General features: G+C 39.0%; 1 protein-coding gene across 4 annotated transcripts in view; it reads right to left on the bottom strand.

Moving 5' to 3' along the window:
* The window catches only part of ZNF474 (zinc finger protein 474), a 163,251-nt gene that overhangs the window by 99,266 nt on the left and 38,291 nt on the right, over positions 1–25,694 (bottom strand). For all 4 annotated transcript variants that reach the window (XM_019940894.3, XM_019940895.3, XM_073802437.1 and 1 more), the window contains exon 5: positions 1,463–2,695. In XM_019940894.3, coding sequence (XP_019796453.1) covers positions 1,463–2,482 — 1,020 coding nt within the window. In that variant the 5' untranslated portion in view covers positions 2,483–2,695. The remainder of the gene's footprint in view (positions 1–1,462; positions 2,696–25,694) is intronic.

The raw sequence follows: 25,694 nt of genomic DNA, 5'->3' as shown, positions 1-25,694 counted from the left end.
AAGTCAGAACACTAACGGAGTTTCAGATTTGTGGCTCTAAGACATGGATTCTTTCGCTCACTGGATCCAGACCCCACACGTTTTGGAAGAAAAGCAACAGCCAGAAGATGAGAAAAACAGTTCATGTTTATGAGACCAGCCTGAAGCCCATGCCACACTTAAGAGTTTGGGTTTTCGTTCGGCAAAGAAACTAGCTGTTCTTTTTCAATTTCATCGGAAAATATGCCCATTAGTCTGACTCTTCAGCTTTAAGATCACTGTCTTGGAACCTTCTAAACCAGTAAGTGAAAGATCTCACTTAAAGATTTCATTTTAGACATAGAAGTTAGGAAAAAGTACCCAACATTTGCCAAAGTAATGCAATAAAAGAAGTAACGAAGAAAAACTGGGTAAAAAATGGAGTATGGCTACCCATCCCCCAATCCCTCTGGTTTAATTTTTGCAATAGCTTGGGTAACCTTAGTTTCCTGCGAACAGTTCGTTTAAAAAACTCCTGCAGGTGGGACATTTCAAGTAGCAAGTCACGGAGAAAAGCCTTTGACCACCTCCTATTTCTCACGACTTGACGTTCTGTAAGGTGTGACACATGGCAGCACAACCACTTCCCTGGCTTCATGGAAGGACAAAACACATGGACCACACTCTATCTTGCATCCTTCCCCAGTCCTGGTTGATGACGAAATTTCAGGTGAAGGCCCAACAACATTTCACCATACAGGTTGGGGATCCCTGGGGTCATGCTTACTTACAACTGCCCAAGTCATGGCCTGGTGTCTGACCCAAACACAGGGTACAGAGCAGCAGCAGAAACTGAGCACTTCCTAGATCCATGAACACACCTAGTTGGCTTTGGGTCTGCACTGGGGTTAATCCCCCAGATACTACAACCATATAAGTGTTAAAAGAAAACATGCTGCATTTTAAAGCATGTTTATTTCTGCAAGTGCTCCAGTGTTTAATTATGCTAAAGTCATTTGGGGTTTTTGACACAGATTTTATTTTAGTACGATAAACTCAGTATAACCAGCATGGCCAAAAATGAATTCCTAAGGTAGATGACTAAAATAAACCAGTAATAAATATTGGCTGTTGGAATGGGAATTATTTCTCTGTAATGTAGACACAGCATTACTGACTCATTTTCAAATACCAGTCTCTCCCAAGGATTATTGGTATGAGGGATCAAGGAAGAAAGAAGTCCATCTCTCTTTTAGGCAGCAGAATGGAAGGAGACTATGAATCCACCAGGCAAGGGTGTTTTTAAATCTACTTTGCCAACAGAGATATAACCCTGGAGTCTGACAGGGGGTCAACTTAGGCTGCACTGAGGCAGAAATAAGGCATTGAAAGAAACCATCCTAAGAGTTGAGGGAGCTGATTCTGGGGACATTTTTCTCTCATTCCCCTGGAGACAGAATGTACCCCCAGACCCACCCAGAGCATATCATGTGGCATGAATTACCTTATCAGTCACAGTGGGTACTGCCATGCTCCTTTGCTGCTTGGAATTAGTGGACTCTTTGAGGCCACCTTTACTCCATGTCAAATCTTGAACTTTTGGCCTGCTAGGTTGAGCTGTACAACTTCTCTGGTGCACCAGAAAGCTGTCAGGGGCAAAGGTCCGGCTACAATTTGGGCAGGGTATGAGCTGAGCTTGACTCGGTCCCTCTTGGTTGGACTGTCCAGTTGGAAGGGGCTGAGGCTTCCGCGGTAGTGGCTGGCAGAACTCGCTAGGGAGCCGGTCATTTTCTATTTTCCACTTTTCCAGGCATTTGGGCTGATGTATAGGAAGGGACAGAGTGCCAAATTCCCTACCACAGACGTAGCAGATGAGAGCCCTTGGTCGGGTTGGGATGCCACCAGAAGCTTTCTTGAGAGCAGCAAGATTATCAGAACTGTTGGGGTTTGGTGCCCTGGGCCCCTCACCCTTCGGCTTGCAGCTTCTCTGATGAGCAAGAAGCCGATCTGGCAAGAACTTGTGACCACAGGATTCACAGGGCAGCAGCTGAGCCTGGGAACCCTGGAATGCTGCCTGAAGATTGTAGGATCCACTTCCACTGAGAGGCAGTGGTTTGGAAGGTTCTGGCCTCCTCAGGTGCTTGGGCAACTTGCTGTTTTCAGTACGCCACTTCTCCAAGCACTGGGGCTCGTGAATGCCAAGTGATTGGGACCCAAATTCTCGGCCACAGATATGGCACACCTGGAACCCGGGCCTGCGGGATGGGATCACAGGGGGGCTGGGCTGACTTTCCGACATAATCCTCCTACTGGACCGTTTTAGGAGTATTACAGTTCCAGGTCTATTTTTCTGAGGGTCCGTCTTTATTTTTTCACCAGGATTGACAAGCTCAATTTCTGGCAAAAAGCTAGAAAGGGATGCACTAGATAGAACAGCTTGGTTTATAAGGAAGGTAGGTTCTTTAGAATGGTGGAAAGACTGTTGCAACGTGTTGGAAACCGTTTTCTCCTTTCCTCTTTCCATTAACAAAGAAGTCTTTCTCTAGTGCTTGCTCTGATTTCAGGCCAGACATATTTTGGGCTTCTGCTTAGAGAGAAGGTTAGTCAGGTTGGCTGTTCTGGGGTTCCACATTGTAGCCAGTACCTTAGACCCAAAGACAGTGACTCAGAGCTTCATTGCAAGGCAGCAGTCTGGAATGCTGGAAAGTCCCCATGAAACCTCAGATGCCTCCAAGATCTGCAGGGGAAACATAAATCAAGAAGTTATTACATACACACACACAGACACACACTTAGATTTTAAGTTGATAAAGAAACGTGTTTTTTTTTTTTTTTTTTTTTGACCTAGTATCCTCTTTGGCTAGCATAGTAACTAGCACTTAGGATTTGTTCAGTAAATGTTGAAATAAGTACGAAAAAAAATTCCATTATGAATTGCACTGTTACTGTGTTGAAAGTAGTGTTCTGCCCAAAGGAAGATGGACATTAATAGCACATCACAGACATATATGGCACAAACCAAGAGGCACGGTGGTGAGATCATGGAGGAGAGAACCAAGGCCTCTGAAAATGATTAATGAAACTGCAGATCATGTAAAAAGACCTCCTTCCACTACCTTAGGGATTCTTTTTAGTGCCATGGATTCCTTTGTCAGTTCTTTGAAGCCTAGGGACCTCTTCCCAGAATAATAATTTTAAAAGCAAAAAATAAAATTCTTACTAGTACAAGTGAAACTAATTTTATTGAAATAATTTATCAAATATTTTTAGTTGTGATTTATCTTTTACTTGAGCTATAGTAATATGCTAGAATTTTTGAGTGTCCATGGGCCTAGGGTTAAGAACCGGCAGAAGAAGTAATTCAATAGTGAATAGGAGGATTATCAGGGAAACCATCAGAGAGAGGTAAACTTCTTGTAACCTACCAGGTATCCACTCTTCTTCATCATGGGACGGGAGTATTATGAAATTGTGGCCATAACTGTCAAGCCAAGATGCAACCCAGGGCTATACTCTTCCTGGCAGTATATCTGTACATCTTTCCTGGGAGGAAGATGCTCAGACTTCACTTGATGCTCTTTTTATAGCTATTGTGTTCACGTTCTTGTTTTATATAGATATATCTCTATATAGATATTATCTATCTATGTATCTTCAAAATACCTTTTGTAAAAAACATGGCCAACAATTTTATTAAACCAGAAGAAAGGGCTGATAAGATCTCATTATGGTCAGAAGCCAAAGGAGCTTTTACCTTGGGTAAAGGCATGAGTCAGTTTTATCCCAGGTCTACAATCTAGCTCAAGAAAGGTAATTTTCAAAAGTCTTAGGACCTTCTTCATTTCCTGAAGGATGACCTCACTCTGGATTAGAGGCTCCTATTCACAGAGGGAGAAGCACCTGATATGAGGCTGGACCCTGCAGACCACAGCAGACATGGCTTCAGGTACAGCAAGGACAGCCGTGCTGGTAATATCAAAACACTGTTTGGGCATTGCGGTTGATAAGGGACAAAAAGAGCTGTGAGATATGCACCCAGTTCCCGTATTTTGGTGCCAAGGAAGGTCTACATCTTTGCAATTAAGGCTATCAAATCAGGTCTGGCACAGAAAAGGAAGTTATTCTTCATTTTGACAGATCCTAGGACAGTGATATTAACACATGTGACAAAAGAATGTGTTGGCCCCAAACAGAATGACCAACACAGAAAATGAAGCTTGAAGGAACAAAATTTATCACTTGATCATCACCATCCAAAGAGAAAATGGCTCTAGAGAACACAAAGAATCCAGTAAAATTATTTCATCAGGTTTTAAACAGCACATGACTGAAATAATCCTCCAAACCACTCTGCTTTTTTGGTTCTGATTTCTTGTTCACCAAGGATCTCCTGGTTCAGTTTCCCATTTTCCTTGATACCAGGAAGTTGAAGACAGCAAAAGTACTTAAGGAGACAGATTGGAAAAATCAATGCGATCAAATGAGCTTATTTCCCTAGACTTGCTTGCAGTCTCCCCCTCTCCCCACACTGCTCCCTGGAGGTGAGAATTCTGAGAAAGCCCCATGACTTGCTCCAATACCTCCTGCATCTTTACCTAATCATAAAGTAAGAGAACTAATATTTACTGAGTGCCAACTATGCATCAGATATTGTACTAATTTTTATTTACATAATTTCATTTAATTCTCAAATGATTATGAGGCAGGTATTATTTTCTTTTTACAAATGAAGAAACTGTGACTCAGAAAAGACAAGTAACTTGCCCAAGACAGTCAGTTTCTAAATGACAGAACTGGGAATCAATTCCAGCTCTCTTTGGCTCCAATGCTCGACTCTTTCCATTATTCATTCTGCCTAAAATTCCACCGGCAGAGCTTCTTCTCTTAAGTTTTTTATCCCTGTTTTAATGTACGATTCATATGCCCCATGGGAAGGTAACTAAGCTCTCACCTGCTTTTATGCTCCCTTTTAGAAGAAGGAAGAGGTGAAAGGGAGGAGGGGAATAGGGCACAGAAGAGAAGAAATCTCCAAGATGGAAAAAGCAGGTGAGAAACTGAGGTTACTGAAGACAGCGTTTTTCCTTAAGCGATAGGGATCGCTTTATTTTGCTGTGAATGGTTTTCTAGATGAAGTTTTTCCCTGTGTGGTGTGCAATACATAATCCTTTCCTGATCTCCCCAGTATCCTTAATAAAAATCTACACTACTAGCTGCAGGCGGTGGGTGAGAGGAATTGGCTGCAGGGTGAAAGTGAAGGCTTCCCAAAGAGGTCAGAGGGCATTCAGTTTGCAGCCCTGTCACTATTTTGATTAGGGATGCATCTTTATGCATGCAGGTGCTTGTGCACTACAAATATTTTCTCTGCAGCAAAAATGACAAAGCATCATAAAATTCCCATTGAATCTTCATCTTTTCTTTTTTAATCATCCTCTTTCTTCCTCCAGTGTCGTCCTGAAAATTGTCTTATTGTGATTAAATGTATCAATGTATGGAAGATGAGGTAGCTAGAAGCAAGTGAAGTTTTGGGGAACTGGAGAAATTTATGACGTTTCTGCCAGTGATTCTGCTAAGGCAATGTGACAAGGCACAGCATAGTCAGCTGCTCTATCCTATAAGTTAGTTCTAAAAGTAAGAGTGCTGGAAAATACTAAATACATATACTTAAATCACTTAAGAATTTGGCCTGTCACCCAGATACATCGTAAAGCAATGTTGCTAGTTTATAAAGAGAACCACTTTGCAAAGCCAGCCAGTTTCACCCCAAGCATCCATGGAGAAATGTTCACTCCAACTGGCCTGAATTATTCATTTTGACCATATTTGCAAATAGACTGTTTAAAGAATGTCTTGGAAGGCATCACGTTTTATCAATATGATGCCATTTTTCCATGCCCTTTGGTGTTCATGGGAAGGGAGAGACAAACTCACAAAGATGAATATAATAACCATGAAAATCCAAAACTCATCTTAGCATTAGGAGGTGTTTCTCTATAAAAGAGGGGAAAGAACACAAGCAGAAGTGTGATGAAGTCTTTTGAAAAATAATTTAGCTCTTTGAAACAAAATAAACATGGATACATGACATTTTCTCTGTTAGTATAGAATCCGAATTCTTTAAATGGACAAATGAATAAATAAGAAAGGTGGAGTTGGGACTTATGCTGGCTCTGAGTAAAATTATAAAATAGAGGAGGTTTGTCTTCAATATCTTCCATCCACCCCATTCAGTAGCCTCCCCTGCCTGGGACCCTCATATACACTCCAATGAAATCTTGCTTTCAGAAAAGAGCTGATAGACTCTTTTACACCAAGAATTATGATTGATGAGGTAATATCCCTCCCAGAGTCTGGCAGAGACAGCTAGTTCCCTACCAATAGTTACTCTGTGCAAATTCTCTCAAGTTAACAGAGCCCCACTTTCTAGCTGGGCACATGATTTCCCAGCCAAAACTCTACAGGTTTCTTTGTAGCTAGTGGAAATATTATGTGGCACTTGTAAAAACTCCTATTGAAAAGTAGGGGACACAACCTGCTCCTCTGCCCTTCCTTCATACTGATAACTGATGGCTGGAGCTCTAGCAGCCATCTTGGGCCAGATTACATTCGTGTAACCCTTGACATGACAGAGTAGAGATGTTGATGAACTTCGGTCCCTGATAATATTAGAGCCATCATAGAAGCTCTGGAGTGTCTTCCTTGGGCCTTATTTACATAAGAGAAATAAATGTTTATTTGTATCTTAGCCAATTTTTAAGAGTCTTTTACTCATGTGAAAACCTAACACTGAGTTATAGTTTAATAGTTGTCATTATCTAGGCACAAAATGAATTCTAATAGTGACATTTCAAATTTCAGGACCTTTTTTTGATGAGGAAAAAAATTGAGAGGTTTTATGAGGCAAAACTGACTTATTAAATATACAGTTTTTCCTAAAAATCAGAAATAAAAAAGCTTGAAACTTTAAATACTGAGCCAATGGTTCTTAAGAAACTGATTCACAATACCTCCTTTCCTGGAATTTTTTTTTTTTTAAGAAAAAAATTAATTGACATTTTGCTTCAGAAGGATAGAACCCTATTTTTTTCCATGAGATTTTGAAAGAGCTAGCAGGCATCATTGTTGTACCAGTTATGAATGCACTGTCTCTGTATTCCACACTCTCTTTCCTATAGCCATCTTTGTGATGCTGGCACTGAGACTCTGCACACCCCATTTCTGCTTTGCCAGCCAGCCTTGCATTATGATTTACCAATACTGGTAATGGGGGAAGAATGTGAGGTTAGAGGAGAGAGAAGACTTATGTCTTTTTAAAGGGTTTCCTGCCTGCTTTTGGTTCTTGTGAGTATCACCCCAGCAATACTTCTTTATCTCAGCAAAAGCAGTTCTTTCCTGTAGCAGTAGCTGAAACCAGTTTACAGTTTTTGCAACATTTGCAAATCAGATTGATTTCCCCTCCCCCAGCAGAAAGCACCATCAGCCAGTCTGCTCTTCCTCTTTGGAAATTGGATTTTCAGCTCCATAGGGTGCTTCTTCTAAGTTGCTAAGTCGTAATAATTCAAACCTTTTCCCTCTGATCCTTCAGCCCTAGGAATGGTAGCTGCCACCTCCCTTATACAATAGTTCTCTCTTTTTACTTTGCTAGTTACCTAGGTAACAACTTCATTCCTGGTTAACAACTCTTTATATTCTCTCTGTTTAAATAACTGGTATGGTTTCTGTCTCTTGACTGATACAGCCACTCTCAGAATATAAGCAATAAAAATCTGTGATATTCAAGCTGCATATTACCTTACTATTGCAATAAACTCAAATGAATTATTTCATAGCAACTTAGAAAATAATATGATGCTTAATATTCAACCCCCAACTCATTCAGACCACTGAAAACATATCTTTATAATGTTTACACCATCACTAGCCTTCAAGAGCTAGAAAATGTTGCTCTTCCATTGTGATCAACTGAATTATACCATAAGGGGAAACCTGCCATTTTAGGCATATTCATATTCTTCTTAATTTTATATGATACTCTTCCTGTACTGACTACCCAGCCATATGGTCACCACAGCCACAGAGGGAGTCAGAGTAAGGTAATCCCATTCATAGATCAGAGATGACCAGGAAGTGTTGAGGGGAGCTGGTCCAGTCACCCTGGTTGGTTCTCTCACTCCCTTCTGGGTAGCTCCTGGGCCAGTAGCATTTGCAGTCCTCAGTAATTCTGATATGCATGGACAAAAGAGCAACTGGGAACTAGAGGTGGTTGGGCTTGGGAAAGACAGGAGCAGTGTTTGAAAGGTAAAAAATGGAAACACTTTCAGAAAAGCCATTTAGCCTGAGGCATGACTTCTAGGGAATCTGGGTGTCCATACTGACATTCCCAGGCTGATTTTGAATAGCTAATGCAAAATTTCCCCTTCCTTGTCTCTCCTTCACTGTGAAGAATTTTAAACCAAGATATAAGTTCTTTCACTTTTATTCCATCTAATTGTCAGGTGTAGACATAATAGTCTATGGTGTTAGGAAAGCTATGAAAACCAAAAATGGGAGAAATGCACCTTTATGCTTCTAAGTAGAGCCTTCTGCAAGGGCATTTTATGTTAAGGCTCATAATATCACCCTATGAAAGCTATTATTAGACCGAGCCTGTAATTTTCACTCTATATTGAGTATCCAAATCACAGAGTACTCAAGAGTCATAAATGCCACACAGGTATGACTGTGTAATTGTAATATTGACATTTGGAGTGATGGAGAACTGGTTATGGAAACCACCAGGATAGTCGCGTTAGAGGCCTATAATGTATAGAAATTCAAAGGATAGACAAAAAACTGGGAGAGTCAGCCATTGAATAACAAACAAATCTACATGCCATATTTTCTGACATCTGGGATAGTTCGATTCCAATAAAATAACTCTATTCCAATAGCTCTTTTTTAAGACTTTAAAGAAATGTTTCATAAGCCAGACCTGGCTCAGAGATATGTCCCTTTTGGCCTGCATAGAGTTAAAAATGTTTGAATTAGTTGCCATTATTTTAAAATTGAGAGATGTGACACAAAATTGGGATTTTTGGTTTCTTTTGAAAAATTGGAAGATCAGGCCTAGAGCCCATCTTCCAACGTGGCAACATCGAACATAAGCTGGGATATTGAGTAAGGGCTGAACCTATAGATCGGACAGCCAGTCTGCACTCTTACAAAGTTTCTCATCAGCCCCTTGTTCAATTCAAAATTCATGCTTGGGGCTTCCCTGGCGGCGCAGTGGTCGAGAGTCCGCCTGCCGATGCAGGGGACACGGGTTCGTAACCCGGTCTGGGAAGATCCCACATGCCGCGAAGCGGCTGGGCCCGTGAGCCATGGCCGCTGAGCCTGTGCGTCCGGAGCCTGTGCTCCGCAACGGGAGAGGCCACAACAGTGAGAGGCCCGCGTACCGAAAGAAAAAAAAAAAAAAAATTCATGCTTGATTCTCAAACTCAATTGAGTTTGTGACCTTTTGTGATTCTAGCTTTAAAATGCCCTTTTCCTCCATTTTTCTCCTCAGTTAAATATTTGAAAATCACTATAAGGAGCACTTGCCCTCGGAAGACTGAGAACCCAGTTGAAGTCTTTTCTCTGGGAGACAACTACTAAAAACATGACGTACTCATTGGTAAAAACTCAGAAGGGAAACTTCCTAATGAAAGTTGAGTCAGGATGAAGTACTTGGTTCAAGGAAGGAGAGAAATATCCAAGGCAAAAAAGAAAAGAACCAGTGACCTGAGAAAGAATTTTCATACATTATTAAAGGGTCATAGGAAATGAGGAACCTAATTTCAGAAAGAAAAAAAAAAAATCGAGCAGCCTGTGTTTAGATCAGCCACAGGAGAGATGATAGAAGGAAAAAAAAAAAGGAAGAAAGAAAGAAAGGAAAAAGAAAAACACAAACAGGCAAGAAATGTGTTTTGGAAACCATCTGAACTTTTTGGAAGCATTCCCATTATTATTTAGTTATCCATTGATATAATAAGAGCTACTCTTCTGTTTTAGTCAGGGCCCTTGATTAACCATTAAATGATTTCCCAAATGAAGAATGTTGGATATCTTAAGTTATTAGATTAAGAAAGAACCAGTCAATAAAAAGAACCATAAATAAGCTATTAATAATATAGACTATTGTTACATTTCCAAGATTTGGGCTGGAAATACTTCCTAAGAGACTTATGCTTCCTTGCAGGGATTATAGAATTTGGTGAACTTTTTCTTTCTGCCAAGCTGACCATTTTCTCAAGTACCATCTATGTTAGTTTATACTATGTTAGTATAAGAACAGCACAGTACAGTAATTCCTTCTCATAAAGAATGAGATATCCAATATCCATTGTGTCTAAATTTGATGCATTATGATAAAAAATAATGGGGGAAAAAACTACAGATACCCTTGTTTCAGTATTAAATTTTAAAAAGAATTACAAATAGATTCATTGTTTACCAGTTTCCATTACGTGATATGCTTGCACAGAGTTCCCACCGTCTTTACACTCTTGATTTACTGTCTCAGAGAGCTAACTCAGTGCAATATCTTTGGCAAAGACTTCCAAGCCACAGAGTATTAGTGTCAGAAGTGCAGTTACTAGACTAGTGCCTCCAGGTTAAAACAAACACAATGAAGAATATAGCTGCCTTTGATGGGATCTTCTTGGCCAAGATAGATTGGCATAAGAGAGATGGGCCTCACTGTATTCTGAAGGAACCTTTTTTAACCACATCACCCACTTCTCCTATAAGAGCCTCAAAGTTGTGCCTTAGCTCTACCCACCTCCAGGAGGTCGGTGCCTCCCAAAGCCTGCTTAACACTTAAACTGACCATCATTACCATTCGTTACAGACATCAACACCCTTTGTTAATAATGCGCTTTCCACGCAAAGCTGTTTCTGAGGAAAGTCCCTGGGAAGAAAGTCAAAACCAGGATGGAGCCCAAAAGGCAAGGCTGGGTTTCTGCTGTGTGTAAATGAATGTGCCTCTTATTTCCTGGTACATTTAGCATGTCTTCTCTGGTGGTGACCCTGGAGTCTCGGTCGTTTGGGTACACCCACCAGCTGAAGGCTGTTTCTGAACAGGGGCTTTCTGTTGCTCTTCTCCCCACATCTCTCATCCTCCTATGTAAATAAGTCATTAAAAAGCTATTGTCATTCATTCATCTCTGAATTTTGTGAACAAGGAACTCTTTCACAGGCCAGATGGTTTGAACTTGTCGATGGTTAGAATCCTCCACTACAACCTCTCATTGCTCAGGAAATCTTACAAAGGCTATCCCCTGCTGGAGAAAACCACTGAAAGGAGTCTCTTGGTGTCTAGGAGAAACTTGTTCATTCTCCAGGTCCCCAGAGCCCAGACCAAACATAAAATGTGGTGACAGCTCTTTATTTGCAAACGTTCTTAGTTTGTACTTTAAATTTTTTGTAGTTTAAACTTTACTGAAAGCCTCCTTCCACCCCATGCCCAATAAGTGTCAAATAGCAAGGAAGTCAGTGAGAGTATCAACTGCTTTGTTCTCTTTTCCTTTAACAAACAAAAGGAAGATCTGTGTGTATTTTAAGTCACACCTAGGATCGGAAAGATTGGAGTATTTGATTGGAAGAATTCAATTTAAAATCAATTCTGTGAATGCTGTTTTTTACTGTTTCTTGTGTTTTCAGCAGGCTTTTTTTCTCCCACTGCCTGTGCTCTCTTTCTCTTTGTTTCATTGTTCCCATTGTCTGTCTGTCTCCACTTTAAGTCTAGAAGGACAACCCAACACATGAAGGACAAGGTACCATCTGCAAGGGAGTGAAGAATGTGGCATCCTGTGGTTGACCTCACTGCTAATTTGCTCTGAAGACACAGACCAGCTCACCACTAGAAAAGTGTGTCTTATATTTCAACTCCGTTATATTCTGGAGAAAGCAGTATGAGAAGTGACGGGCCCAATCTAATCACATGAGTTCTCAAAAGCAGAGAACCTTTCCCCCATCTAGTGAAAGAGATGGGACAACTGAAGGAAAAAGGGATTCAAGTAGCCATTGCTGACTTTGAAAGAAGTGGAGGGAAGAGGCTGTGTGCAAGCAATGTGGGTGGCTCTAGAAGCTGGGAAGGACAAGGAAACAAACACAGGGTCTTCAAAAAGGGACACGGTCTGCTGACACCTTGATTTTACTCCAGGATACCCATGTTGGACTTCTGACATAGAATGATAAGATAATGGATTGGGGTTCTTTTAAGCTGCTTATTTTATGGTATTTTGCTAAGGCAGTAATAGAAGACTAAAACACCCCAAAAGAAAGAGATCAGCATTGTGAATGGAGCCTTCTGCAAAAATGTTGCTCAACTACTTTTGGCCCCCCTGTGACCCAGAATCTTAATAGTCAGCTCAGGGTCACCCAGCTCTAGTCTCCACTGGAAACCCCGCCAGGGTGACTCCATCCCAGAGGCCTTGCTGAGAAGCCCCAGTCAGCCCTCTACAATGAGAATTATAATTCAATTTACTCTATAGTAACGAAAACATAAATATTCACATAACATTATAGAATGGGTTCCAGTATCTCTCTTCAGCTCTTGTGAGAATCCTCAACCAGTGTGACTGAAGAAACAATCCTTCAGATTTTGCATTCTCCTCTGTGTGGTCTATGTGTCTTTCCCGTACACACTTCAAGCTTGCTCTCCCCTGTCCTCTTTGACTGTATTCTTTGTTTCTGTATCTGCATATTTGCAACTGGTAAAGCCTTTATTAACTGTTATCTTCAGACACTTGACTTTAATACACTCTGCTCTTGGTTAACTGACTATATTTCTTGTCAAAGCGCTGCATGCATAATATTTTCCTTCTCTCCTTTTGACTCCGCCCTCAGGACCTCAGTCAGCCTTCTCTAACAATTGGAGGTGGATGTTTAAACCCTTCCTGGGTGGAAAAGGTTACTTCCAGTTTCAAGTCTGAGCTGAAAACACATTTCCATTTTGTAGAGTCATTTCCTATTTAAAATTGTAGGAATCAGAATATGCCACTTTGACATAAGGATTACTTTGAGCAAATGGGAAGGCAGATGGGTGAGATTATAGGTATATATATGAATTATGTGTACGAGTGTAAGCGTATGTATATGTGAGTGTATAGATGGTGAGTGGTTAGGTGTGGGTATGTACATGACTGTGAGTGGATGGGTGTGATATGAGTGTATGGATAGAGGTGTGAATTGTTAGATGTGGTATGTGTATGGATGGAAGTGAATGTGTATATGTACATGGGTGTCAGTGATTGGGGGGGTGTGAATAGGTGTGAGTGGAAGAGTGTGAGTGTGTATGTATATGGATGTATATATATGAGTTTGTAGATGGATGTGAGTGGTTTTGTGTGTGTGTGTGTAGATGGGCAGTAAGGTGGGTAGTGGGTAAAGTGAGAAAGGGAAAAGAATGGTGAATAATTTATATAAGTAATTGAGAAGGTATACTGGGAACAAATTATGAAAAGCCTTATAACGAATCGCAAGAATTTTGATTTCCCTATAGGAAATGGGGAACTTTTATAGAGTTTCTTATATATAACATACAACTGAAAAAAGATCATGAGTGAGGAAATCTGGAGAACATCAACATTTAACATCTAAAGACCAGGCAAAGGAAGTTCTTTGGTTTCCTAAAAGGATCCATTGCAGACTTTACTCTGCAAGTAAACTTTTAGTAGGAAAATAGATCCCTCTGGTTTATTAAATGCAATTTGTACCTAACTTCTTGAGACTATGTATACTACACAGAGCCAGACTTGTATGCTCCTTCCAATTCTGAAATTCTGTTTAATGTTGCTTCAGGCAGTTAGCTCCATGTTCCATCTTATGTTACTAGTAGTAGCTGACATATGTCTAAACATTTTTGCTAAAAATCTTGACAAATACTTCTGGACTAGAAAGTGAACTTCTGCTGTAGAATTTTGCTGCATTTAGACAGCACTTCAAGAATGAAAGAGTTTATTTACAACAGCATCTTCCCTTTGGATGCTAAATCAATTCCCATGCCTCTTTCTGTGTGTCATGGGCTCAGGTCGTTAAAATCTTAATCAAGATTTCACTAACACGTCTGGGAAATAGAGTCCAAGTTCAAGCAAGCTCTCAAATACATTGGTACAGTCTAATTTGCTAAGTAAAAGCAGAAAAAGTAGCTTACACCCAGAACCCAGTAATACTCTGTTAACCTCCACTTTAAAGTACTTTTGCAATAAACTCAGGTCTATTTTAAACACTTACTCCAAAATGTCTATCAGCTACAGAATGTTGGGATATGTAACCTCTCTGTGCCTCAATTTCACCTTATGTTTGGTAGGATGATAATACCTTGCAGAGTTATTATGAGGATTAAAAGATAAAATGCTTAGGACACTGTCTGGTAGGTGGTATGATATCATAATTGTTATTATATGGTTCTAATAGGTCTTCTGCCCCATATTTTCATAAATAATCCTGCAGGCTGAAAAATGTAATTAGAAGACTAACTATAGATTTTTAAAATTATTCTTCCTTTTAAAAAATATTCTGATGAATTCCAAAATTTTCATTCTGCAGCTAATTCAAATAACATTTTATTCATATTTCATTAAAAGACAATCCGACCTGTAGTCCTAAAAAGGAAAAAAAAATACTGAAAAGTTATGGGAAATATGAGTACATTTTTTTAAATTATCAGATCAAAGCAGTATGAAATATTATAATTATGGTGCTTGTCATACTCAGCCCCTGCTAAGGAAATCTGCCCCACCCCCTCAGCGGATAGGTGGCCCTGGGTGGTCATGTCCTGTAGCATATTATTCAACTCCTGATCCCCAACCCAAGCTGATTGTGTCAGAACTTGGGCATTGGACAAGGGCTATCCATCATAGGCTCACCAGTAGTCTATGACATGAACAGATGAACCGGTTCAATCACAATTCCTCTCTTGGAAAAGATAACAGCAATGGTTGCTAAAGCAGAAAGGACACTGAGAAAGAGTTGTGAAGCTGAAGAACAGCAGCACGAAACATCACAACAAATAAATTATGCCTAAGAAGAAGACAGACTATGTAGAAGAGCTAAATATTTCTCCAAAGAAGACATACACAGATGGCCAAAAGGCACATGAAAAGATGCTCAGCACACAAATTATTAGAGGAATGCAAATCAAAACTACAATGAGGTATCACCTCACACAAATAAGAATGGCCCTCATCCAAAAGAGCACAAATAATAAATGCTAAAGAGGGTGTGGAGAAAAGGGAACCCTCCTACACCATTGGTGGGAATGTATATTGGTGCAGCCACTGTGGAGAACAGTATGGAGGTTCTCTAAAAAAATAAAAGTAGAGTTACCATAGGATCCTGCAATACCACTCCTGAGCATATACCCGGAGAAAACTCTAATTTGAAAAGATATGTGTACCCCAGTGATCATAGCAGCATTATTTACAACAGCCAGACATGGAAGCAACCTAAATGTCCACAGATGAATGGATAAAGAAGATGTGGTACATATATACAATGGAATATTACTCAGCCATAAAAAGAAAAAAAATTGGGTCATTTGTAGAGACGTGGATCGACCTAGAGAGTGTCATACAGAGTGAAGTACGTCAGAAAGAGAAAAGCTAATAATGTATAATAATGCATATATGTAGAATCTAGAAAAATGGTACAGATGATTTTATTTGCAAAGCAGAAACAGAGACAAAGACATAGAGAACAACTGTATGGATACCAAGGGGGAAAGAGGTGGGGTGGGAGGAATTGGGAGACTGGGATTGACACATATACATTATTGATACTATGTATAAAACAGGCAACTGATGGGAACATACTGTATAGCACAGGGAACTCTACCTAATGCACTGTGGTAACCTAAACAGGAGGGAAGTCCAAAAGGGAGGGGATATCTGTATGTGTATGGCTGATTCATTTTGTTGTGTAGTGGAGGCTAATACAACATTGTAAAGCAACCATACTCCAATAAAAATTAATAAAAAATAAAATAAAATAAAAAAGGAGATGTGGAATATATATACAATGGAATATTACTCAGCCATAAAAAGAATGAAATAATGCCATTTGCAGCAACATGGATGGACCTAGAGATTATCATACTAAGCGAAGTAAGTCAGACAAAGACAAATATCATATGATATAACTTGCATGTGGATTCTACAAAAAAATGATACAAATGAACTTATTTACAAAACAGAAATAGACCCACAGACATAGAAAACAAACTCATGGTTACCAAAGGGGAAAGCTGGGGAGGGAGATGGTGGATAAATTAGGAGTTTGGGATTAACAGATATAAACTACTGTATATAAAATAGATAAACAATAAGGACCTACTGCATAGCACAGAGAACTATATTCAATATCTTATAATAACCTAATGGAAAAGTATCTGAAAAAGAATATATATACTTGTGTATATATATATATGTGTGTGTGTGTGTGTGTATATACACACACACACACACATCACCTTGCTGTACAACTGAAACTAACACAACATTGTAAATCAACTACACTTCAATTTTTAAAAATTAGAAAAAAAAGTAGAATAGAAGGAGATGGAGTGACTGTGGGTGAAACAGGGTAGAGCATGGGAACAGGCCAATGTTGGAACACTCAGGTGAGCAACCATGAGGGGCTGTCACTACTGCCTGGGTGCAGAAGACATACAATGTTCTTTAGTCTTTATATCTTGCACTATTTCTAGAGAATATCTGCACTCCTGGAGATTTGTGATAATTCTATTAGAAAATGGAAGAAGCTTGTCACAATGTTCCAAATAAGAAATGAGAAATTATATTCAGATGTTACTAATGTCTGTAATGTCAAATATAAAAGAGGAAGTGGGCCACCTCACAGGTGGAAAAGCAGTGACCAGGTCAGGCTTGCAGAGCTAGATTGTGGATAGGGCTCTTTCTTCACCTCTCCTAAAAAGGAAAGCAGGGTCGGGTCTCTAGTTCTATGCAGGCTTTTGAAACAATTCAAGAAAGAGACCTAATGAGTATAGAGCTGAAAAGCCAATGGGGATAATACCTGATTATTAACACTGAATAATCAGCAGAAATAAAAAGAACTTGGTTGAAAATTCCTTTGATTTCCCTCTAGAATTCTGAAGCTTTTATAAAAATTACCTATTCATTATTTTGGTGTTTGGTCTGGAGAACAGAGTCCACTCAACTCTTTGACTAGGAATTCCCCTGGAACAGGTAGTTCTTTAGCTTCCTGAGGCCTGGCTGTTTGATTCCCCTGTGTTTCCATGCACAAGTATTCTTATAATAAATGCCCTAAGTACACTTGAGTCCACTAAGAAGGCCTGGCTGAAGCTGGATTTATTTAATAATTCATTCAGCCCAGAATGCTGCCTCTGGCAGTGGGGCCTGGAACAGATATTTTGGACATAATTTTTGAGTTCCCATTACCACGACCACCATTAGAGATATTTCCAAATAATCCAACCCTTCCATCTATGAGTTAATAGGCTATTATAGTACGTTTACTTCACGTATGTATCTGTTAGGATTGTGTGTCACTACAAATAAAAAGAATCCTACTTTAGTCACTTAAAGAAAGAGAGGCATATCTTTTTTTTTTTTTTTTTTGGTACGCGGGCCTCTCACTGCCGTGGCCTCTCCCGTTGCGGAGCACAGGCTCCGGACGCGCAGGCCCAGCGCCCATGGCTCACAGGCCCAGCTGCTCTGCAGCATGTGGGATCCTCCCGGACCAGGGCACGAACCCACGTCCCCTGCATCAGCAGGCAGACTCTCAACCACTGCGCCACCAGGGAAGCCCCAAGAGGCATATCTTTTTATCAAAGTAAGAAGTGTTTTTTGAAAAGAAGCAATCAGATTCTCAATAATACCAATGCTTCAGTGATGGTCTTGGCCTTTCCTTCACGGATGCAACTACTGTACTATTACTATGGCATTATTTGAATTATGTGATTCTACTATCTTCATATAGGACAGATGGACCAACCCTAGGGTCTAGCAGAGCTCTTTTCCTTTGTAGTTTTTCTGTAAAGGTTTGTGGTTATCCTAGCCTCCAGGTGAACTTTTCAGAGAATGCCATCAGCCAAGGTCCATGGGACACCAACAAGAGTCATTGTGAGCATCCTCTTCCTTTCATTCTCCTCCTTTACCTTTCCTGTCCTTTTAGGCCCAGAAGTCCCATTTGCAAAGGCTACTCCACTAAAAGACATATATGGCAATTAACTCCTAGGTGACTAAAAAGGCTTTTCCTTTCTCTCTGTCTTGAGAATTATTTCATTATTCTGGATCCCAGGGTGGGAAGGTGTAGATGAGATGCATTTAGTAAGTCCGCATTTACTTTCAGTGGGCTTTATAAATTTCTTGTTTTCACTTTTTCTGTTCACTGTTCTTTTCTCACAGTTGTCTTCTGAAGCTTCCATTTAAGTGTTGTAACTATTTGTTCATAGTTTTTCTAGTTTTCTGATATTTTGAATACCAGAATCTTATAATACCCAATTATATGGGAGAAATAGAATAAGCTGAACTATCTTAAGACATTATGAAATCACTATTTGAAAATGTATAGATTTTAAATCTGTCTTGTAAATATCATATGGAAGGATGACACAATTTTAGGCTACAAATTTTTGTCTCTCTGGATTAATTATAAAATTCCAGTTACAAAATTAAGATTGAAATAGATTCAGTTACACTATATGTTATTAAATTGTTGGTGAATCACAACCTAACCTATTTTATTTAGTCACACAATGGATAGTGTCCATTTCAGTAATTACAGCTAGAACAGTGTTCCTGTGCTACTTATCAGTAAGCATTTCCTGAGAGTCTCTGTTGAAAAGTTTATTTGGAAACTTCTTGTTACCCATAACCACCCCAATAGTTAAAATAATTAAACTCCACTTGACATGGTATTTGACATAGGAAATAGGCTAACTGAAGAGGAAAATGTGATTTTAATTTTTGTTGATTGAAATGTTATGTGTTTCATATATAATATGGTTCACTTGGAACTGAACAGATAAAGCAATCCAAGATTTATCTTATTTTAATATTGCACAATCATTTGGTATTTTTGAGAGAAAATGCCTTGAAGTGATTCAAATAATATGAAAACTAATTACTTACTACACATTTCTGATTTTAAAAAGAGCCACAATATAAATAATTTTTCACAAACTATATGTATTTCCATCCTTTCAATGAATATATACACTTGGCGAGAGGCTGGAATCTTATTAGTTATATTTATTATCACTTTGGTGAGCACTCTGCTTCTAGTTGCGTGCACACACACACACACCCCTCTATACATTTCTCTCCAAATTCCTTCTAGGACAAGAGAACAGACTGATAATCATTGTCAAAATCTTCATTTGGCAGTGAATCCATGCCAAGATTCCAGTCCATCTAGCATGTATTTGGTAATGATAGGCTGGATTGTAACTAGGTCAGATGGTACTAATAAGGACAATTGTTGGCTAAACATTGAATTCTGAGTCTTTCTCCAACCGTGTATTTCTTCTATCTCCAATCCTCAATACTTCTCACTTTGTTCTTTGTTCATTTCACGGTAATTTTACTAAAATAAACTTTGACCACATCTTTCGACTTGGGAGAAGTCATACTGATAGTGAAGGCAGGTGAGATGATCACGAGGATGCCTTCCTTTGCCCCAGCTCTCCAACTAAGTTCTTGATCTTCTTGTGGGCTTGCATGGGAGATGTGGGGTTGGGAGAGGAGGGCAAGAGAAAAGGTAAAAGGGACTAGTAGACAGTCTAAAAAAAGGATTTAGTATTTTTTATCCCTGTATAAGTGCATTTGAATGATTTCACAGAAAAGTAAACATTTTATTTTACCCTAGTCATCTTCTTATATTTTCTTTCTGCTCACTTTCTCCTCTCCTGTCTTTTTTGCTTTTTGCATCTTAATGCCTCTCCTTTCCCATATTCTTTCGCACCTGTCTCCATTCTTCCAGTGATTTTGGAAAACTTCTTGTGATGTTTTGCCTGCCCTCCTAAGTGTACTGCCACGCAGGTGAATGGGGGTGCCTCACCATCCACGTGCTGTTTCAGGCATAATGGGTGAATAACCACTCCCACTGCCTAATCTTTCTTTTTTTCAGAGCAGTCATATTCACCTACTTAAGTTATAAAACAAATCCTATACCTCCCCTGACTAAATGTTCCGTGGTTGTTGCACTATTCTCAAAATAAAATCCAAACTCTTGAACTTCTGTAACCTGGTGTGTCCCTAAGCCTCTGCTTTGGTCTCCATTTACTCTCTCCCACCTGTACTGTGCTTCATCCATGTTCACCTTTTGGTGCCTCAAATAAACCGAACTCGTTCTCACTCTGGGGTAGGTTAGGGGAGAGAGTGAAAAGGAGCTTTGCACATGCTCTTGCCACTGCCTAGAATCTTCCCCGTCTTTGCATAGCTTTCTCATTTCATTTTCCAGATCTCTGTTAAAATATCATTGACTCAAACAGACAGACCCTTCCTGACTACTCTTTCTCAAGTAATTTCTTTGTTTCTTCCTAAAACACAGAAACACACACATACACATGCAACATACAGAAACATGTGTGTGAACACATGCACACATGTACCACTGCCACCACCACTGTCACAGTTATGTGCACAGTTATGACAATGCTGTTTATTTTCTTCACAGCTCTTACAGCATGTTTTTACCTTGTTTGTTTACTTGTGTAGTATTCTTTTCCTTCACTTGGATGTAACCTCCATGAACATTAGGGGCTCATTTGCTCTCTACATAGTTAGATGCCCAGCACCTAGTCCAGTGCCAGGCACTTTGTAGGCACTGACAAAATATGTTGAATGTTGAATGAGCTGAGTAAGATTAGTTTAATTTTAACCTAAATTTTTAAACAAGAATCAAGCTCATTAATTAAATAGATGAATAAAAACAGAAAAGGACTTTTGGAAAAAGTATTCAAAGCTAGTTTTGTGGTATTTTCTCAAGTCTGAGGAATATCTGACCATCTAACCCTTGTTTAATATTCCTAACAATATTAACTCAAGGGATTAGTAATCTGCAGCAATATCTTTTTGGATCCACCTTCTAGAGTAATGAAAATTAAAACAAAAATAAACAAATGGGACCTAATGAAATTAAAAGCTTTTGCACAGCAAAGGAAATAATAAACAAAATGAAAAGACAACCAACAGAATGGGAGAAAATATTTGCAAACGAAGTGAGTGAAAGGGTTTAATCACCAAAATATACAAACAGCTCATGCAGCTCAATATCAAAAAAACAAACAACCCAATCAAAAAATGGGCAGAAGATCTAAATAGACATTTCTCCAAAGAAGACATACGATGGCCAAAAAACACATGAAAAGATGCTCAACATCACTAATTATCAGAGAAATGCAAATCAAAACTACAATGAGGTACCACCTCACCCTGGTCAGAATGGCCATCATCAAATAGTCTACAAACAATAAATGCTGGAGAGGGTGTGGAGAAAAGGGACTCCACCTACACCATTGGTGGGAATGTAAACTGGTACAACCATTAGAGAGAACAGTATGCAGGTTCCTTAAAAAACTAAAAATAGAGTTACCATATGATACAGCAATCCCAACCCTGGGCACCCATCTGGAGAAAACCATGCTTTGAAAAGATACGTGTACCCCAATGTTCATAGCAGCACTATATACAATAGTCAAGACATGCAAGCAACCTAAATGGCTATTGAAAGATGAATGGATAAAGCGAATGTGGTACATATATACAACGGAATATTACTCAGACATATAAAAGAATGAAACAATGCCATTTGTAGCAACATGGATGGACCTAGTGATTATCATACTAAGTGAAGTATGTCAGACAGAGAAAGACAAATATATCACTCATATGTGGAATCTAATTTTTAAAAATGATACAAATGCACTCATTTATAAAACAGAAACAGATTAACAGATTTCAAAAACAAAGTCACGGTTACCAAAGGGGAAACGCTGGGGTGGGGTGAGGAATAAACTAGGAGCTTGGGATTAACATATACACCTACTATATATAAAATAGATAACCAACAAGGACCTACTGTATAGCACAGGGAACTCTACCCAATATTTTGTAATAACCTATATGGGTAAAGAATTTGAAAAAGAATGAATATATGTATAACTGAATCACTTTGCTGTACACTTGAAACTAACACAACATTGTAAATAAACTATATTACAATAATTTTTCAAAAAGGGATTATCATTCTAGATTTAGAAGCATAACTACAGTCAGTCACTCATATCTGTGGGTTTTGCATCTGCAGAATCAACCAACATCAGATCAAAAATATTTTTTAAATGTCCAGAAAGTTAAAAAAAAAAAAAGACTTGAATTTGCCATACACTGGGAACTATTTACATATTATTTACATTGTATTTACAACTATTTACATAGCATTTACTTTGTATTAGGTATTACAAGTAATCTAGAGAGGATTTAAAAGTATACTGGAGGATATGCATAGGCCATATGCAAATATTACACCATTTTGTATAAGGGACTTGAGCATCCATGAATTTTGGTTCCCACAGGAGGTCCTGGATCCAAACGCCCAAGGATACTGAAGGAAGACTGTCTATTTACCAAATTTAAGAGAAAAGAGAATCCAGTCATTGGCTTGGACCAAGCCCTGGACCTTATGAGCAACGAGCATCTACGGCATAGAGCTCCCCCCAAGAACAGAGCTAGACAAGCACACCAGAGGTAGCCTTATGATTAGGTAGACACATGTATTGGGTGCTGTATGACTAGGTAAAAAACTGAAGGAAAAACACAGAGTTAGGCTTTCCTGAGCTGAGTTATTCATATATTGTCTTTCCTGACCACATGCATTTTGAATACATATTACTTTCAAAGTTTAATTCTCCTTTGAAGTCATATTTCTTCTGAAGAGAGCCCCCCAAAGTACTGGGCACTCTGAGGAAGAACAGTTTCAAGGCCACAGTTCTTTAAATGTCAATGTATAATTTTGGAAGATATCTTATCAGAATTCCTTGAAGATTAGAACAAGTGTCAACAAACTAGGGCTCACTGGTCAAACCTGGCCAGCCGCCCACCTCTTTTTGTAAATCAGGTTTTACTGGAACAGAGCCATGCTTGTTCATTTATGTATTTGTCTTGACTGCTTTTGCCTATGAGGGCTAAATTATTTACTACGTGGCCATTTATAGGAAAAGTTTCCTAACCCCTGAATTAGAGCATACAAATGAGACTCCATTTTATTCTAACAGTGAAACATCCAATTATTAATCAATGTGAATCTACAAAATAGCACTCAGCGCAACCAGAATCCTACTAAATTTTGTTTGCAGAGAACTCCATTAGCCTCCTCTTAGAGGCTTCTCTGAAATAAATGTTTGGTTGCACTGCACTGTGGAAATTCTATTTGCAGTTTGTCATCACTTTTGAACTGTTAGCAACTTGCCTCCTTTACATTTTCCTTTCCTGTTGCCCGCAACACTGTGTGTGCCTCCTGCTGTACTTGTATACTGTACTATTTAGAAAAGCTTTCGCTATGTTTTTAAGACTCCATGGGAATCTCCACTGCTGCCTCAGGAAGGGTGCTCTGGAATCATTCACATCCTTCACCACTCACAACTTATTTCTTGAATTGCATATATGCCTGAAAATGTTTCATTCACCAGAGAGTTTGGGGAAATTACTTAAAATAATAATACTGATCAGAAAATCTACACAAGCCTCTTAGATAGCCTCATCCACCAGAGGGCAGACAGCAGAAGCAAGAAGAACTACAATCCTGCAGCCTGTGGATCAAAAACTACATTCACAGAAAGATAGGCAAGATGAAATGGCAGAGGGCTATATACCAGATGAAGGAACAAGATAAAGCCCCAGAAAAACAACTAAATGAAGTGGAGCTAGGCAACCTTCCAGAAAAAGAATTCAGAATAATGATAGTGAAGATGATCCAGGACCTCGGAAAAAGAGTGGAGCCAAAGATCGAGAAGATGCAAGAAATGTTTAACAAAGACCTAGAAGAATTAAAGAACAAACAAACAGAGATGAAAAATACAATAACTGAAATGCAAACTACACTAGAAGGAATCAATAGCAGAATAACTGAGGCGGAAGAACAGATAAGTGACCTGGAAGACAGAATGGTGGAATTCACTGCTGTGGAACAGAATAAAGAAAAAAGAATGAAGACAGCCCAAGAGACCTCTGGGACAACATTAAACACAACAACATTCGTATTATAGGGGTCCCAGTAGGAGAAGAGAGAGAGAAAGGACCCGAGAAAATATTTGGAGAGATTATAGTTGAAAACTTCCCTAACATGGGAAAGGAAATAACCACCCAAGTCCAGGAAGCACAGAGAGTCCCATACAGCATAAACCCAAGGAGAAACATGTAAAGACACACAGGAATCAAATTGGCAAAAATTAAAGACAAAGAAAAATTATTGAAAGCAGCAAGGGAAAAATGACAAATAACATACAAAGGAACTCCTGTAAGGTTAACAGCTGATTTCTCAGCAGAAACTCTGCAAGTCAGAAGGGAATGCCATGATATACTTAAAGTGATGAAAGGGAAGAACCTACAACCAGGATTACTCTACCCGGCAAGGATCTCATTCAGATTCGATGGAGAAATCAAAAGCTTTACAGACAAGCAAAAGCTAAGAGAATTTAGCACCACCAAACCAGCTCTACAACAAATGCTAAAGGAGCTTCCTCAACTGGGAAACACAAGAGAAGAAAAGGACCTACAAAAACAAAAACAAAACAATTAAGAAAATGGTCATAGGAATATACCTTAAATGTGAATGGATTAAATGCTCCAACCAAAAGACACAGGCTTGCTGAATGGATACAAAAACAAGACCCATATATATGCTGTCTACAAGAGACCCACTTCAGACCTAGGGACACATACAGACTGAAAGTGAGGGGATGGAAAAAGATATTCCATGTGAATGGAAATCAAAAGAAAGCTGGAGTAGCAATTCTCATATCCAATAAACTAGACTTTAAAATAAAAAATGTTACAAGAGACAAGGAAGGACACTACATAATGATCAAGGGATCAATCCAAGAAGAAGATATAACAATTATAAATATATATGCACCCAACATAGGAACACCTCGATACATAAGGCAACTACTAACAGCTATAAAAGAGGAAATTGACAGTAACACAATAATAGTGGGGGACTTTAACACCTCACTTACACCAATGGACAGATCATCCAAAATGAAAATAAATAAGGAAACAGAAGCTTTAAATGACACAATAGACCAGATAGATTTAATTGATATTTAGAGGACATTCCATCCAAAAACAGCAGATTACACTTTCTTCTCAAATGCGCATGGAACATTCTCCAGGATAGATCACATCTTGGGTCACAAATCAAGCCTCAGTAAATTTAAGAAAATTGAAATCATATCAAGCATCTTTTCTGACCACAATGCTATGAGATTAGAAATAAATTACAGGGAAAAAAACCATAAAAAACACAAACACATGAAGGCTAAACAATACGTTACTAAATAACCAAGAGACCACTGAAGAAATCAAAGAGGAAATGAAAAAATACCTAGAGACAGATGACAATGAAAACATGATGATCCAAAACCTATGGGATGCAGTGTAAGCATTCTAAGAGGGAAGTTTATAGCTATATAAGCCTACCTCAAGAAACAATAAAAATCTCAAATAAACAATCTA

Source organism: Tursiops truncatus, chromosome 3 (assembly GCF_011762595.2).
Source record: "Tursiops truncatus isolate mTurTru1 chromosome 3, mTurTru1.mat.Y, whole genome shotgun sequence".
Classification (NCBI taxonomy): domain Eukaryota; kingdom Metazoa; phylum Chordata; class Mammalia; order Artiodactyla; family Delphinidae; genus Tursiops; species Tursiops truncatus.
Note: the sequence above shows the minus strand (reverse complement) of the source record. Positions and strands in the feature narration are given on the sequence as shown.